General features: G+C 45.7%; 1 protein-coding gene across 1 annotated transcript in view; it reads right to left on the bottom strand.

Annotated features, from left to right (window-relative positions):
* Positions 1 to 17,866, bottom strand: part of FNTB (farnesyltransferase, CAAX box, beta) — a 117,691-nt gene that overhangs the window by 26,344 nt on the left and 73,481 nt on the right. The window contains exons 8-9 of the mRNA XM_038765432.1: positions 13,698 to 13,844; positions 13,449 to 13,532 (exon numbers count right to left, since the gene is read on the bottom strand). Coding sequence (XP_038621360.1) covers positions 13,449 to 13,532; positions 13,698 to 13,844 — 231 coding nt within the window. The remainder of the gene's footprint in view (positions 1 to 13,448; positions 13,533 to 13,697; positions 13,845 to 17,866) is intronic.

Below are 17,866 nucleotides of genomic sequence, written 5' to 3' on the forward strand. Positions count from 1 at the left end.
GAAAACGAATCGCCATTCAGCCAAGTCACCTTGGCCAGGAACCTACAGCACGCCTGGCCACCCACTAGTGCTGGGAATGCACTGGTCCAGAGGGGTTGGTGTCTTAAGCAGCGTGGCTCAGTAGAAAAAGCCCGGGCTTGGGAGTCAGAGGCCACGGGTTCAAATCCCAGCTCCACCACTTGTCAGCTGTGTGACTTTGGGCAAGTCACTTCACTTCTCCGGGCCTCAGTTACCTCATCCGTAAAATGGGGATTAGGACTGTGAGCCCCCCGTGGGACAACCTGATCACCTTGTAACCTCCCCAGCGCTTAGAACAGTGCTTTGCACATAGTAAGTGCTTAATAAATGCCATTATTATTATTATTAATGATCTGTATTGTAATTTGAATTTATCATTGAAGGAAAAAGCATCAAATGCTCATTAATCAATCAATCAATCAATCGTATTTATTGAGCGCTTACTATGTGCAGAGCACTGTACTAAGCGCTTGGGAAGTACAAATTGGCATCACATAGAGACAGTCCCTACCCAACAGTGGGCTCACAGTCTAAAAGGGGGAGACAGAGAACAGAACCAAACATACCAACAAAATAAAATAAGTAGGATAGAAATGTACAAGTAAAATAAATAAATGAATAAATAGAGTAATAAATATGTACAACCATATATACATATATATATGGTTATATATACATATATATACATATATATATGGTTGATCATTAGATCAAGGTGACCAGAAGGCTCCCCACAGAATTCTACCCTGATAGTTCCAAATTATCCTTCCATCCAAAGCGCTAAAGGCGCTAATTAAATAAGTGCAAATTCATGATTCAACATAACTTGTGTGAGGTAGATAAGCGTTAAGCAATACTTTCAATTTCCCATAGGAGGATGAGGCAGTGACAAGGGTAGCAATCTGCTTAAGCTCTTGCCCTGAGCTAGCAATGAAAAGTGGCAAAATAATTTGATTTTATATAGTGCCTCCTATGGCTCAGAAAGGGCTTTTCCAGATAACCTCATCTTTCTTTCCACTTCTGGATCGCAGGCAGGGTCCTGGAATTTGAAAGAAGTAGCCAATAAAAAACAGCATGGCGCTTTTTGAAAATGTTCAGTGTTGTAGAACTGCTAAGCGTCCAAGCTTCCCATCCTGACAAGGCTCAATCCTGGAAGAGGAAAGATGAACCTGGTAGGTGCTGAACATTTAGGTGAGACTCAACAGCTATGGGGAGAGCTTTTTAGGTTTAATGTCCCTGGCAACCTTGTTCTCCAGCCCCTGGCCATTTTTAGTGACTCTTTCCTGTGGTGGTTCCAGAAATTTATTTTGCTAAAATGAATCGCATTTTCTGAATGCTTACTGTGTGCAGAGCACTGTAATAAGAGCTTGGAAGAGTACACTATAGCAGTCCTCACCTTAAGTTGTTCAATGTCAGTCGAGTACCTTCAGAGTAAACCTTGGCAGGCTATAACTGGTCAGCCACCCTGCCTAAAATAGCAGGCTGGAAGCCAGGCTGACAGTAATTGCCAAAGATACCCTAGTCTAACTACATCCAGAGACAAAGACGGGTGAGAGACAAAGACAGAGAGATGGAGAGAGGAAAGAAATGAGAAAGAGCAAAAGTTTGGTGTTTCCCCGGATTCTGGCTTTTAAAATTTCTCTATGGGTTAGTTTCAGTTGCTAAGGTACTCTAAAGAAACCCTTAACCCCAACACGAAGTACATTCTCAATTCTGGGTCCTTAGTTGGCCAAAAGAGCCCCAGGGTGAGTACTTGAGGGCTGTTTTTTTGAGTGGAAATTAATAAAGCAGGCTAGTACAGGTAGGGAAGTTGGATTGGAGGGAAGAAGAGATGGAAGATGAAACTGCTAGAAGATTTCTATTTTCTAATTAAATGAGATCTTGGTTTGTTGGGGCTGGGCAAGGTTGCATTTGGACTGGTCAGGCAATCTAGATGCCAGAAGGGCAAGGGAGGGGTCTTTGCAGAGGAAAGGGATGAACGGTAACTGCTTATAGGCCACAGAGGGCAAAGTTGACTGTGTTCTTACGAGCATACTGTGGTGACACTGTCTGTGGAAGGAATGCTGAGCCACCCTGGGTCAACAGACAGATAATGCAGTCGGTACCCAACAGTGTGACAATACACCGTAATTCTTGTTCACTGACTCCTCTGAAACTAAATGCCCTGAACCAATGTAAACAAGAGCAGACATGGTATCTGCCAGTACCGCCGACAAGCGAAATGACAAGAAGCTGAAATTAAATTAAATATTTTCTCCCTGTCCAAATTGTGGAGTCGATGTGACAATCCAGGTCTTCTCTGGCCCACATCTTGGATTCTGCTCCACGACAGTGTTGTGAGCCGAGCACAGCAAAGAACTGCAGGCCGTTCGGGGTTACCCAAAAGCTATGGACGTGATTTCTCTCTGCTTCAAAGAGGCACAGAGTGACTTAGGTGACTGTTTGGGGGTTCAAGACTGGGGATGACAAACACTACTATGACAAATGTAAACAAAGAACCACAGAAAGTGACAGGGGCTGAATCGAAGGGATTAAAGCATGGCCCGTTTGAAAGGACAGGAGAATGCCTATGGGAGCAGACATTCTGTTTGCCACAGGAATGCAGTGTAGCCTAGTGGAAAGAGCATGGGACTGTGCATTAAGAGATCTGAGTTCTAGTCCTGGCTCTGCACTTCACTGCTGTGTGACTTTGGGTACGTCATTTTCTTCATTTGTAAAATGGAGATGTGATACCTTAGACCGTGAGCCCCAGGTGGGACAGGAACTGTGTCTAATCTGCTTAAACTGCAAGAATCCCAGGGCTTAGTGCAGTGCTTTGCATGTACTAAGCACTTACAAAAACAGCAATAATAACAATAATAATTGCTTTCTCTCCCATGTAGACTAATAGTCCCATGTGGGAGAGTAACTATGTCTAATCTGATTACCTGATATCTACTCCCAGCATTTACACAGTGTACTTAATACCATCATTATTATTCTCAACTTAAGCCTTCTTGCTTATTTGCTTAAATTCCAAAATGAGTAGTCAAACAAAAGCAATGCCCATTTTGAAAAGCCTTTAGAAAAGGAGTTTTAAAAATGGTATCTAGAGGAGGGGTGTGTCTTTGGTACAAAAGGCTATTCCTTAATTAATAGATTAGACTATTTTATAATTACTATGGTAAAAATGCAATTAGTATGAGACTTCTGAAAGCCCAGGTCCCCTATATAATTTTTTGCTTGGCAGTTTATGGATTGAAGAAAATTCTTCAATCGACTCTTACCCACTTTTTTCCTCCACTGACCTGTCCGTGCTGTATTTTACAATTTTTTCCCCCCTTGCAATACCCTACTTCTAGGTTTCATTTACTTTTCATTTAAACTTCAGTTTTCTGGTCAGTTTGGAGAGAGAAGCTACAAACTGGGCAGATTTTACAAATGAGAAAAACCTCCTGCTCGGACCTCACAAGTTTTACAGGAAAAAGACTTGAATCTCAATGATCAAAGCTGCTACAATCCCAAAGAAGGCACGCTCATGATGAAATTCTCACATGCTCTAGCATGTACACATAGAGATAGCTCCTTACAGATGAAATAAACTGCTCACTGGGGGTGAATCAGACCCTTTTTTGGGTACACAAACTCTTTCAGACAAGTGAATTAGAGATCTGAGACCCTAAATCGAGGTGATCTTATCTCCAATAGAGAGAGGCAGAGGCAATAACTCTGTGATGACCAGTTCCACTGGTGTCCACGCATAGGAGCCCCCCTTTTCCTCAGTTCCCCCCCCACCTCACCCCGCTCCCTGTGCTCTACCCCTCCACCTGCCACACAGCACTTTTGCACATATGTACATAACTATAATTCTATTTATTTATATTAATGTCTAACTTGTTCTGATGTGTATATAGATCTCTAATTATGTTTATTTATATTGATGCATTTCCTTGTTTTGATGTCTGTCTCCCCGCTTCCAGACCCTGAGCCTGTTGTGGGCATGGACTGTCTCTCTTTGTGGCTGAACAGTACTTTCCAAGCGATTAGTATAGTGCTCTGAACACAGTATGCGCTCACTAAATACGATTGAATGAATGAGTGAGAGGGAGGAGGAACCAGGAGACTCACTCTGGGGTGGCCCTCCCTGGAGGCAAGGCCAAATCAAGCAGAAAGAGGAATTGGGGAAGAAGTTGAGGGACCTGGTTGGGAGAAGGGGAAGACCCATGGCCATCTCGAGGTGACGGTGATTGAGCTGAGTGCCTGGGTGAGCAGGACAAAGCGGGAGCTCACACCTTGGGCCCTGGACAGACGCAGAGAACAGACAGAGATTTGAGAGGAGCCCAGGACGTTGAGAATCCTGCACCCATGCCCCTATATTCCAGGACCACTTTCTCCCCTAATACAGTAGTTGTACTCATGGCCAGCCCCAAGACGGGACTGGGGCAGGGAACATGGGCACAAAGCTGAGGGAGCTCAGGGCCCTGCCAACAATGAGAAGGAGCTCCAGTCGAACAGTGCTATTTACTGAGCTCTTTCTGTGTGCAGACCACTGTACTAAGCACTTGAGAAATTTCAACGCAATCGAGTCGGTAGACATAACCCCTGCCCACAAGGAGATTGGCCTTGGAGTCACATGCTTGAAGAGAGCACCTTACTAAACCACAAATACTTTCCTAATTAGAGAGCTCATACAACTCCGAGTGAATTTCATTACAGCCCGTGAGTGGCCATCTTACATGGAAAGAGTTTCCCCAATTCCTCCACCTCCTCGTTCCGTTGCCACCATTAACTTCTTGCATCAAAGAACCGATGTAATCATTTACAGATTGATCTTTTAAAGAAAGTATTTTGGCACGAACAGCTGACAAGAAAATGCATCATTGGAACGTGAGGCAGAATGGCACCCTGGCAGTGTCTGCCAGAATAAATACAGATCTGTCAATCACCCAATCAGACTGTCAAACTAGATCATTCGGGCCAAAACAATCCACTTAAGACATGGCTCTCTGCAATGATCAAATTATTTACATAGTTGGCAAATGTCCACTTTGCTCTATGCTGACCAGAAATCCCAAATGTTGCTTTGTACCCGATGAAGGAACTGTCCATTGATCACTTTCTCAAATAATTGATTGCTCTCCAGGGATTCCCAGATTCCCAGATTTGTCAGGACTGAACCAACGCTTCAGGGTTGAGGAGAGAATAATAATAAAATTTGTTAAATGCTTACTTTGTGCCAAGAACTGTTCCAAACACTGGGATAGATACAGTGAAGTGGAAGCACCTCTTCACTTACTCCCAAAATGTAGCCAATTCAGGTTAAAGCAGGAATCTGCTGCCTTACTCTAAAAAAAAGTCTGGGGAGAAGGAGAGCAAGGAGGTGGGCATTAAGGAAGCATGTGGCATTTTCAAAGATAAAATTTGCCTGGGACATGAAAGGAATATCTCCCAGCTGTGAGATGTCCACTGAAGACTTAATTGACACTAAGAAGTCAGGTTAATGCATCAGATACATAGATACAAGTTAGTCAGTTGGGACATAGTCCCTGTCCCATGCGGGGCTCACAGTAGGAGGGAGAATAAGTATTGAATCGCCATTTTCCTGATGAGGAAACTGAGGCACAGAGAATTGCCTCAGAGAACCTAGGTTGAATGCACTGATGCATTAACCTGACTTCTTAGTGTCAATTAAGTCTTCAGGGGACATCTCACAGCTGGGGGATATTCCTTTCATGTCCCAGGCAAATTTTATCTTTGAAAATGCCACATGCTTCCTTAATGCCCACCTCCTTGTTCTCCTACTCCCCAGACTTTTTTTGAGAGTAAGGCAGCAGACTCCTGCTTTAACCTGAATTGGCTACATTTTGGGAGTAAGTGAAGAGGTGCTTCCATTCAATAGTGCCTACCTGTAATTTTCACTGTGAGGGAAACCTCACATGGGATGTAGTTTGCAGAGTGCAGCTCTTAGTAATCTAGATATTTGGCCAACTTCATCCACCTCAAGTTTATACTTACATGCTTTAACTCTGTCTGGCAAAATTACTTCTCTATCCTTATTTACACCTATACCCACTGCCCTTGTCGGTTGCTCCAAATGTTTAACTCCCTTCTCAATCCTCCTGTCCCCCCGTTCCCCACCTCTGGTCCCTAATGACCTGGCCACCAACTTTACTGAGAAAATTGAAAGCACAAGGTATAATCTTCCTAAAATCTCCCCAGGTCCTCTCCAATCCCTCCCTCCTCCTGGCCCTTCAACTCTCACTTCTCCAGCAGTATCTCAGGAGGTGATCTGCCTTCTCTCAAAATCCACCCCCTCCACCTGTGCAGCTGACCTCATCCTTCCGTACCTCATCAAAGCACTTGCCTCCTCCCTGACCACTATCTTCAGCTGTTCGCTCTCCAATGGCTTTTGCCCCCACTGCTTTCAAACATGCTCATGTGTCTCGTATCCTAAAAAAAACACCCTTTTTTTACTTTGTTTTTGTCTGACTCAGTCAGGAACTCCATCAGTCCTTCCCCTAAGTTCACTTCTCTTTGACAGCAACCCAGCCCAACTGACTCACCGTAGCTCGATACTGTCTCTTTCACTATCGACCCCTTGCTCTCATCCTCCCTCCTTCCTGGAAGTCCCTACAGAATCATATGCTAACTCTACCAACTCTGTTACAGTTACCAAGAGCTTAGTATAGTGTTTTGCACATAGTAAGTGCTCAATTCCCTCTCGAGGTTGCACCTGGAGAGTTTTCAGTACTCTACCAGCCTTGACTATGGGAGGGAGAATCAAGCAGAAGCATATCCATTCCTAGCTTGGGCAGTGGCTAGTGAGGGGAAGGCAATCTGCTACAAGTCCAAACTCACCTGTTCTGGGCAGTAACGGCATGGGAGAGAGTTGAGGGCGGAGACTCGTTTACTGTGCAGAAGGAGGCAATGGTAAACCACTTCGGATTTTTACCAAGAAAACTCTATGGACACACTAGCAGAATGACTGCAGATGGATGTGGGGCATTCTGGGAGAGATGGGTCCGTGGACGACAACATATAAGACAAACACTCAATAAATGCCACTGACTGATTGATACAGACCTCTGCTCCCGCTATGTTCAGAGCACTATTAAAATGATTTCTCCTCCAAGCAGACTTACCTGAATAACTTCCAATCTCCCTCCTCTGTTCTCCCTCCTAGGCCCTTGGTTCTATATCCCTAAAATACTTTGATACTCACTCCACCCCCAGCCCTACAGCACTTATGGATCCTCTGCAACTTCCCCTATCTGTCATTTATTTTAGTACCTGCCGCCCTCAGTAGAGTTTAAGATGCTTGAGGGCAGGGACCACGTCTACCAACTCCACTGTACGGTAACATGTGTTTAGTACAGTGCTCTGCACATAGCACCTGCTCAGTCAATACCACTGAAGGACACCTGTTTTTCTGCCTCTCCATGAGCAGCAATGGAGCAGAAATTGCTGCTTTACAACCAATTTAAAATGGCACTACATCTCTGACCCAGGCTGTATCACCAGAGATTTCCCCCGCCTGCCTAGGCAGGGGAAGGCAGGCAGACGGCTTGCCCCGAAGGGGCTCAGGGTCAACCCCGTTAATACACAACAAAAGGGGTGCGTCAGGAGCCTGTTTCTTCTCCTGCCAACAAGCGGACAAGGCATGGAGGTTCCTTCTTTGGATCTAGGAGGCAGAGCAGGCCATTCAAAGCTGCCCACTCTGGCCAAAACACTACCTGTTGAAATCAATCCATGCTGTTGACTGAGCACTGACCGTCCAAGACTGAACTCCTTGTCTTCCCTCCCAACCCCTGCCCTCTCCCTGACTTTCCCATCACTGTTGACGGCACTACCATTCTTCCCGTCTCACAAGCCCGCAACCTTGGAGTCATCCTCGACTCTGCTCTCTCATTCACCCCTCACATCCAAGCCGTCACCAAAACCTGCCAGTCTCAGCTCCGCAACATTGCCAAGATCCGCCCTTTCCTCTCCATCCAAACCGCTACCCTGCTCGTTCAAGCTCTCATCCTATCCCGTCTGGACTACTGTATCAGCCTCCTCTCTGATCTCCCATCCTCTTGTCTCTCCCCACTTCAATCCATACATCACGCCGCTGCCCGGATTGTCTTTGTCCAGAAACGCTCTGGGCATGTTACTCCCCTCCTCAAAAATCTCCAGTGGCTACCAATCAACCTACGCATCAGGCAAAAACTCCTCACCCTCAGCTTCAAGGCTGTCCATCACCTCGCCCCCTCCTACCTCACGTTCCTTCTCTCCTTCTACAGCCCAGCCCGCACCCTCCACTCCTCTGCCGCTAATCTCCTCACCTTGCCTCGTTCTTGCCTGTCCCGCCGTTGACCCCCGGCCCACATCATCTCCCGGGCCTGGAATGCCCTCCCTCCGCACATCCACCAAGCTAGCTCTCTTTCTCCCTTCAAGGCCCTACTGAGAGCTCACCTCCTCCAGGAGGCCTTCCCAGACCAGCCCTTTCCTTCCTCTCCCCCTCCCCATCCCCCCGACCTTACCTCCTTCCCCTCCCCACAGCACCTGTATATATGTACATATGTTTGTATGTATTTATTACTCTATTTATTTATTTATTTATTTTATTTGTACATATTTATTCTAATTATTTTATTTTGTTAATATGTTTTGTTTTGTTGTGTGTCTCCCCCTTCTAGACTGTGAGCCCACTGTTGGGTAGGGACCGTCTCTATATGTTGCCAACTTGTACTTCCCAAGCGCTTAGTACAGTGCTCTGCACACAGTAAGTGCTCAATAAATACGACTGAATGAATGAATGAGTATTGCAGAAGACTGTACTCAGCGCTTGGAAGGGTACGATACAAATTGGTAGACATTTTTCCTGGCCACAGAGAGTTTACAATCTTCTTCTGCTCTTGTGCGGAGCGCTGGGACAGGAAATCCAGACACTAAGCTGACCGTGTCCAACTCAAACTCATCTTCCCCTGCATTAACTCTGATTTCTCATCCTCCCAGGAATATCCTTCCAGTTGAATCCGTATGCCCATTGCCTGCGTATGCCGTCTCAAAAGTTTTACTCCCTCTTCATACTCCTTGCCCCCTGCCTCCCCAGTTTCTTGTCTCCGATGACCTGCCCACTTATGTCATTGAGAAAATTGAAATCATCAGGCGTGATCTCCCTAAAATCTCCCCTGCATGTCTCCAGTCCCACCTATCTCCTGCCTCCTTTGACTCTCCCATCTTTTCCAGCATTATCTGAAGAGGAGATCTCCCACCGTCTCTCCAAATTTACTCCCTCCGCCTGCACTTTCAACCCCAACCCCCTATGCCTAATTAAAACACTTGCCCCTCCTATTTTCCTCCCTGACAGCAATATTAACCACTCACTTTCCAATTGTTCCTTCCCCACTGCTTTCGAGCACACTCACGTATTCTCACACCCATGTATTCTCTAGCCAAAAAACCCCGAAAACAAAACAATAAAAACCCTTCTATGACTCCACGGCATCCTCCAACTACTGCCCCATCTTCTTCCTATTGTTCTTCTCCACCCTCCTCAGGTGAGTTGTTTAACCCTGCTACCTCACGTCCTCTCTTCCACTTTTCTCCTTGACCCACTGCCGTCTGGCTTCCGCCCCTTCCACTTCAAAGAAACCATCTTCTATAAGATCACCACTGATCTTCACGCCTCTACTTATAATATCATAATCCTCTTCTATTTCAGAGCTGCTTTCAACAACTTGAACTATCCCCTTCTGGAAACATTCTCCTACCTTGGCTTCACCACCAATGTCCTTTCCTGGTTCTCCTCCTCTCTCTCTGGCTCACCTTCTCAGTCTCTCAGGTTCCTCCTCTGACTCCCACCATCTAACTGTAGGAGTCCCTTAGGGTTCAGTACTGGGTCCCCTTCCCTTCTCCTTCTACACCTGTTTCCTTGGAGAACACCACCATTATCCTCAACTCATCTCTCTCATTTAACCCATATATTCAGTCTATCACCAAATCCTGTCAGTTCAACCACCAAAACACCTCTATAATCCACCCCTTCCTCTCCATCCAAACTGCTACCACACTGATCCAGGCATGTCTATCCCGACTACTGCATCAGCCTCCTGACTGACTTACCTATCTCCACTCTAGTCCATACTTCACTCTGTTTGCCCGGATCATTTTTCTGAAAAAAACATTCAGTCCATGTCTCCCCGTTCCTCAACAAACTCCAGTAGCTGCCTATCCACCTCCATATCAAACAGAGAGTCCTTACCATCAGCTTTAAGGAATTCAATCATCTCTCTCCCTCCTTCCTCACCACTCTCCTACTACAACCCAACCTACACATTGTACCATGACTTCATCTGTTTTGCCACCAACCAACTAATCACTCATTGTACCACAATCTCATCTGTCTTGCCACCAACTTCTCCCCCATGTCCTCCCTCTAACCTGGATCTCACTCCATATCTGAAACTCCACCACTCTGCCAATCTTCAAAACCCTAATACAATCACACCACCTCCAAAGGCCTTCCCTGACTGGGCCTCTACTTCTTCTATTCACCTTCCCTTCTGCACTGCCCTGCCCACTTGGGTTCATTCATTCAACTGTATTTATTGAGTGGTTACAGTCCAGAGCCCTAAACTAAGAGCTTGGGAAAGTACAATACAACAATAAACAGCCACATTCTCTGCCCACTGAGTCTAGCAGGGAGGACGAGATGTACATTAATATATATAAATAAATTACAGATATGTACATAAGTGCTGCGGGGCTGGGAGTGGGGAAGAACAAAGGGAGCAAGTCGGGGCGACACAGAAGGAGTGGGAGAAGAGGAAAGGGGGGGCTTAGTCAGAGAAAGGCCTCTTGGAGGAGTCTTCAATAAAGCTTTGAAGTGGGGGAGAGTAACTGTCTGTCAGATTTGAGAATGGAGGGCGTTCCAGGCCAGAGGCAGGACGTGGACTAGGGGCTGGTGGCGAGACAGGTGAGATCGAGGCACATTGAAAAAGTTAGCCCTGGAGGAGCAAAGTGTGTGAACTGGGATGTAGAAGGAGAGTAGTGTGGTGAGGTAGGAAGGGGCAAGGTGATGGAGTGTTTTAAAGACAAAAGTGAGTTTTTGTTTGATGCTGAGGTGGATGAGCAACCCCTGGAGTTTTTGAAGGAGTGGGGAGACATGTCCTGAATGTTTCTGTAGAGAAATGATGTATGGACTGGAGTGGGGAGAGACGGGAGACTGGGAGGTCAGCCAAGAAGCTGATGCAGTAATTCAGGCGGGATAGGATGTGAGTGTATTAGCATGGTAGCAGGTTGGATGGAGAGAAAAGGGTGGTTGTGAAGGTGGGACTGACAGGATTTAGGGATGGACTGAATATGTGGATTGAATGAGAGAGAGGAGTCAATGATAACGCCAAGGATATGGGCCTGTGAGACAGAAAGGATGGTGGTGCCGTCTACAGTGATGGGAAAGTCGGGGAGGACAGGGTTTGGGTGGGAAGATAAGGAGTTCTGTTTTGGACATGTTAAGCTTAAGGTAATGAGAGGACATCCAAGTACAGATGTCTTGATGGCAAGAGGAAATGTGAGACTGCAGAGAGGGAGAAAGATCAGGGCTGGAGAAGTACATTTGGATATCATCCTCACAGAGGTGGTAGTTGAAGCCATGGGAGTGAATGAGTTCTCCAAGGGAGTGGGTGTAGATGGAGAAGAGAAGAAGACCTAGAACTGAACCTTGAGGGACCCCCGATAGTTACAGGGTGGGAGGCAGAAGAGGAGCCCACAAAAGAGACTGAGAATGAATGGCCAGAGAGATAAGAGGAGAGCCAGAAGAGGACGGTGTCAGTGAAGCCAAGGTTCATTCATCCATTCATTCATTCAATCGCATTTATTGAGCGCTTACTGTGTGCAGAGCACTGTACTAAGCGCTTGGGGAGCACAAGTTGGCAACGTATAGAGACGGTCCCTACCCAACAGTGGGTTCACAGTCTAGAAGGTTGAATAATGTTTCCAGAAGGGGATGGTCGACAGTGTTGAAGGCAGCTGAGATGTTGAGGAGGATTAGGGTGGAGTAGAGGACGCTGGATTTGGCAAGAAGAAGATCATCTGTGACCTTTGAGAGGACAGTTTCTGTGAAGTGAAGGGGACAAAAGCCAGATTGGAAGAGATCAGGGAGAGAATTGGAGGAGAGGAACTTGAGATAGTGGGAGTTTGGAGAACAATGGTAGGAGGGAGATGGGGCAAGAACTGGAGGAAGCCATGGGGCCAAGGCAAGGTATTTTTTAGGACAGGGGAGACATGGGCATGTTTGAAAACAGTGGGGAAGAAGCCATAGCTCTCAAGCCCTTAATACTAACTCCACCCCTAGCCCCGCACCAATACCCTATCAAGGAATCAATGGTGTTTATTGAACACTTACTGTGTGTAGAACATTGGACTAAGCGCTTGGGAGGGTACAATACAACAGAGTTGGTAGACCCGTTCCCTGCCCACAACGACCTTACAGTCTAGAGAACTGAATCCCCTGAAACTCTCCCATTCCCCTAACAGTAATGTATTTTAATGTCTATTTCCCCTTCTAGGCTCTGAGCTTCTTGTGCGAAGCAAAAGAGTCTATCAGTTCTACTGTACTGTTCTTGGCACATAGTAAGTGCTCACTAAATACGACTGATCGAGTGACTGATAGACAGCAATAAAATAAGTGATGGGGAAGAAGTAGAATAAAAAGACAAGTATGTAAATGCTGTGGGGTACAGACATGAATGGCTTCGTTCCCTCAGTGCAAATATTATGGGGACCGTCATTTCCTATACCGCCATTTACCAATAATAATAATAATAATGATGGCATTTGTTAAGCGCTTACTATGTGTGAAGCACTGTTCTAAGAGCTGGGACAGTCTGTCTGCAGCACCCTCGGCTTCTTGGCCAACTTCACCCTCCACATCCAGGTAGATTTATGGATTGCATTCCCATTACCATGATCAGCTAATGTCCAAGAAACGTCTTCCATTTCCAAAGTGGAGGCTCTCCCTCTCCCCTACTGAAGGCGAAGTTCCGGCCTAGGGATAGTGTGTTTATTTTTAATCTTTCTCCTCACAGTTTACTGTCCACGCCAATTCCCTCCCCAGGCTGCTTCTGCTCCAGAAATCTGGAGTGCGCCGATGAGTCCAATGGGGAACAGTCGCTCACGGAAACAAGGCTTCTGTTGAAAACGAACCATTTTTCTTTCAGCCCCGCAGCCTCATAGTCCCTCCCACCTCATAACTTTGCTATTTTCAGGACTGTTGGGTGGCTTGTGAATCACAAAGCTGCCCTCCCTGGGCTTTTATGGCATTTTCGTATACATCCATGCCGTTGACGTTTCTTTCTGGGATCTGGTTCTCTGAACGCAAGTAGGCCTGAAAAGCTACAGGAGGGCCTCGGATCCCCCACTTCCACAAGCCTGGGGAGAGAGACCCCCCAGGAACACGTTCGACTCACCTGACATCCACCTCGCCTCCGATATGCATGATAAAAGAGCCATCCTGCTGCTTCAGGGAGTATAGATATCTCAGGAGCTTCTCCCTGAGACACAGAAGAACGGACCAGGTCAGTTCGACGGCTCAACCGATCGACCGATCAATCATCTTCATTAACTGAGCACTTACTGTGTGCAGAGCACCGTACGAAGTGCCTGGCAGCGTAGGTGGATAGTCCGTGGTCTGTTTACACCCCCGAGCCTGGTCCTACCTGTTGATGATATTGAAGGCCTCTTCGGTGCCGATAATGCAGAGTGCGCTGACTGCTGCGTACGTTGGAGCCAGGTGGGGTTGCTGGCCAGGACCCCCTCCGAAGCCGCCACTCGGACTCTGGCACCGGTCCAGGAACTGGCACACGCTGTACGGAATGAGAAAGGAAAGTAGAGGCAGAAATCACTCTGCATGCAAGGGAAGGTGCCGCCCCCAGCCACCAAGAAGAAATAAACCTTCCTCCTCTCCTGTATACTCCCCTTTCCTCTCCAGACCGTGGGAAGACAGCTTCCACGTCTGTTGACCATGAACTTGGCTGATCTTCGCCCCATCTACACAGTTCTTAGAACCACGGTTCTATTTCCCACATCCGTAATCTATTTTAACGTCTCTCTCTCTCCCGCTGTAGTAGCAAGAGTATTTATTAAGTGCTGCCTGTATGCAGAGCACTGTATTAAGTACTGGGAAAGGATACGCAAGTAGGTATTAGACGCAGTCCCTGTCCCTCAGACTGTAAGCTCCTTGCCGACAGCGATCGCGTCTACCAATTCTTCTGTATTCTTACTCTCCTAACGCTTAGTAAAATTCTCTCTTAATCTTATTCTGTGCCAAGTGCTAAGTTCTGGGGGAGATACAAGATAAACAAATCAGCCACAGTCCCTGTCCCAAACAGGGCTCATAGTCTAAGAGGGAGGGAGAACATGTATTTTAGCCCCGTTTTACAGATGAGGTAGCTGAGGCACAGAAAAGTGACTTATCCAGGGTGTTGCATGGAGAAAGGAGCAATCAACAGTGTTAAAAGGTGGCACAGAAATTCGGAGAATTGGAACAGAATGGAGCCCACTGAACATGGCTGTGAGGAGGTCATCAATGACCTTGGAGAGTGCAGTCTCCACGAAATGAAGGGGATGATAATCCTGCCTGGGGACACACTCTGACAACTCCCAATCAGTTTTTTTTGGGGTTTTTTTGTACTCTTTCCTCCCCTGCCTCCCACCCTCTAAAGGTGGGAGGCACCTCAAGGCTCAGTTCTGGGTCTCCTATTCTTCATCTACACCCACTCCCTTAGAGAACTCATTCACTCCCACAGCTGCAACTACCTTCTCTATGCAGGTGTTTCCCAAATATACAACTCCAGCCCTCACCTCTCTCCTTCCTGCAATCTTGCATTCCCTCCTGCCTTCAGGACATCTCTACCTGAATGTCCCACCGACACCCCAAACAAACATGTCCAAAACTGAAGTCCTAATCTTCGCACCCAAAACCTGTCCTCCCCATCTTTCCCATCACCGTAGACAATACCACTATCCTATCTCAGAAGTTCAACTCTTGGCACTGTCCTCAACTCTTCTCTCTCATACAATGCCCATATTCAATCTGTCACCAAATCATGCCAGTTCTACCTCCACATTGCTAAAATCTGTGCTTTCGTCTCCATCTAAACTGCTACCATGCTGATCCAACCACTTTTCCTACCCTGCTTTGACTATTTTATCAGCCTCCTCACTGACCTCTCGGCCTCCTGTCTGTCCCCACTCAAATCCATACTTCACTCTGCTGCCCAGATCATCTTACACCAAAACCGTTCTCCCCACTCCTCATGAGCCTCCAACGGCTGCCCATCCACCTCAAATAGAAATTCCCAGCCAGTGGCTGTAAAGCCCTCAATCAGCTGACCCTATCCCACCTAACTGATCTGCTAGCACAGCTTAACCCGCACACTCTGCTCCTCTAGCTCCAGCTTACTTACTGTGCCCTGATCTCATCTATCTCTCCGTCAACACTTTTCCCAATATTCCCCCTAGCCTGGAATTCCCTTCCTGTCCACATACCTCAGACCACTACTCTCTCCACTTTCAAAGCATTATTAAAGTCACATCTCCTCCAAGAGGCCTTCCCTAATTAAGCCCTCTTTTCCCTGGCTCCCTCTCCCTTCTGCATCATCTATCCACTTGGATCTGTAAACTTTGGGCATTTGGTATTCACCCCACCTTCAGTCCCACAGCACTTATGTATTTATCTATAAATTATATATTATAAATTATTTATGTTGATTACTGTCTGTCTCCCCTTCTAGACTGTAAGCTTGTGGTGGGAAGGGAATGTGTCTACCAACTCTGTTGTACTCTCTCAAGTGGTTAGTACAGTGCTCTGCACATACTAAATGCTCAATAAATACCATTGAGTGATAATGTACTGTTATTCTGAACATTTTTTAAAAATTTTCCCTGATAGTCTTGCCTCATGTGTCTGTTCTATCCCCTCTAGAATGTGTGGCACTTGCATGCCAGAGACCGTCTGAATTGGTGTGCTTGTATTATTATTATTATTGTATTATTCTGCACATACTAAATGCTCAATAAATACCATTGAGTGATAATGTACTGTTATTCTGAACATTTTTTTTTTAATTTTCCCTGATAGTCTTGCCTTATGTGTCTGTTCTATCCCCTCTAGAATGTGTGGCACTTGCATGCCAGAGACCGTCTGAATCGGTGTGCTTGTATTATTATTATTATTATTATTGTATTATTATTATTGTATTATTAATATTGTATATTAGGACTTAGTACAATTCCCTGCACATTATAAATTCTTAAAAAATACCATTTTTACTAAACAACATCTGAAAAAATACTGGGATAATAAAAAATGCTTTTATAAATACCTAAAGAATTTTTGGCATGGCTTTGGGGTTGGGGAGAGACCTATCACTCTAACCTGATTTTGTTCAAAGAGAGTGTAGAGCATATATATATATATATATACTTTATAGGCATAATTTGGCCTAACTCTTACTCTGGTTAGATTGAAAAGCCTGCTAAAGTCTTAAATGAAATGTATATATATATATATATATATATACATATATATACATATATATATATGTCCCAAATCAATACCCAAATCAATCACCGTACTATATATATACACATTTCATTTAAGACTTTAGCGGGCTTTTCAATCTAACCAGAGTAAGAGTTAGGCCAAATTATGCCTATAAAGTAGGTACTAAACTGCATCCTTCTAAAACTCCACAACCAAGTAAATGACAATAAAACCCATTTGAAAATTTTTTTCAAGGAACTAGCTAACTTCAGCCAACTCTAGCACTTATACATGAATACATGTATTCTTGTGTGCAATCATTTATTGATCTTGATTACTCTGTAAATATTTTCACGCTTATCTTCCCTGTTAGAATGTAAACGCCTAGTGGGCTTGGAATGTACCTCTTGTTTCGTACTTCCCAAGCACTTAGTACAGTGCCTCACGCTCAAAAGGCATTCAATAAATACCACCACTACTAATTTCTAACTAACATTAACAAGTAAGCTACTTAGGAGGAAAAAGGGAGATTACGGTCCAATAGCCTCCAGTACAAAAAGCATCACATTTACTTCGTTGACACACTTAATCGTTTGAAAAATACCCTGCATATAGGGAACATTTTTAGGAAGGGTTAAAAGTACTGTAGGACTTGTTCATGATAAAATGATCAATGAAGAAACGGTGACTGATCTGGGTTGGAGATGACAAATGATAAAGATTTTCTTGCTATTTAAAAAAAACCTTTCTCAAAAAACATACATTTCTCTCTGGTCACCAAGTCTGAAGTTTTCTCGGGTCACCAGAAAGAGGAACCGATAAAAGGGCTTTTGGCCACCAGAGGGAACCAAAATTCCTCCCTACACACTTCAGAAGTGTGGAAAAATCAAAAGAAAATGAGTTGTTTTGGGTTGGAGATGAGGAAGGGAGAAAGGAGAGTCGAACCACTTCAATCCATACTTCATGCTGCTGTCCGGATTATCTTTGTCCAGAAACGCTCTGGGCATATTACTACCCTTCTAAAATATCTCCAGTGGCTACCAATCAATCTGCGCATCAGGCAGAAACTCCTCACCCTGGGCTTCAAGGCTGTCCATCCCCTCGCCCCCTCCTCCCTCACCTCCCTTCTCTCCTTCTCCAGCTCAGCCCGCACCCTCCGCTCCTCTGCTGCTCACCTCCTCACCGTGCCTCGTTCTCGCCTGTCCCGCCATCGACCCCCGGCCTACGTCATCCCCCAGGCCTGGAATGCCCTCCCTCTGCCCATCCGCCAAGCTAGCTCTCTTCCTCCCTTCAAGGCCCTACTGAGAGCTCACCTCCTCCAGGAGGCCTTCCCAGACGGAG

This window comes from Tachyglossus aculeatus, chromosome 23 (assembly GCF_015852505.1).
Source record: "Tachyglossus aculeatus isolate mTacAcu1 chromosome 23, mTacAcu1.pri, whole genome shotgun sequence".
Lineage (NCBI taxonomy): Eukaryota > Metazoa > Chordata > Mammalia > Monotremata > Tachyglossidae > Tachyglossus > Tachyglossus aculeatus.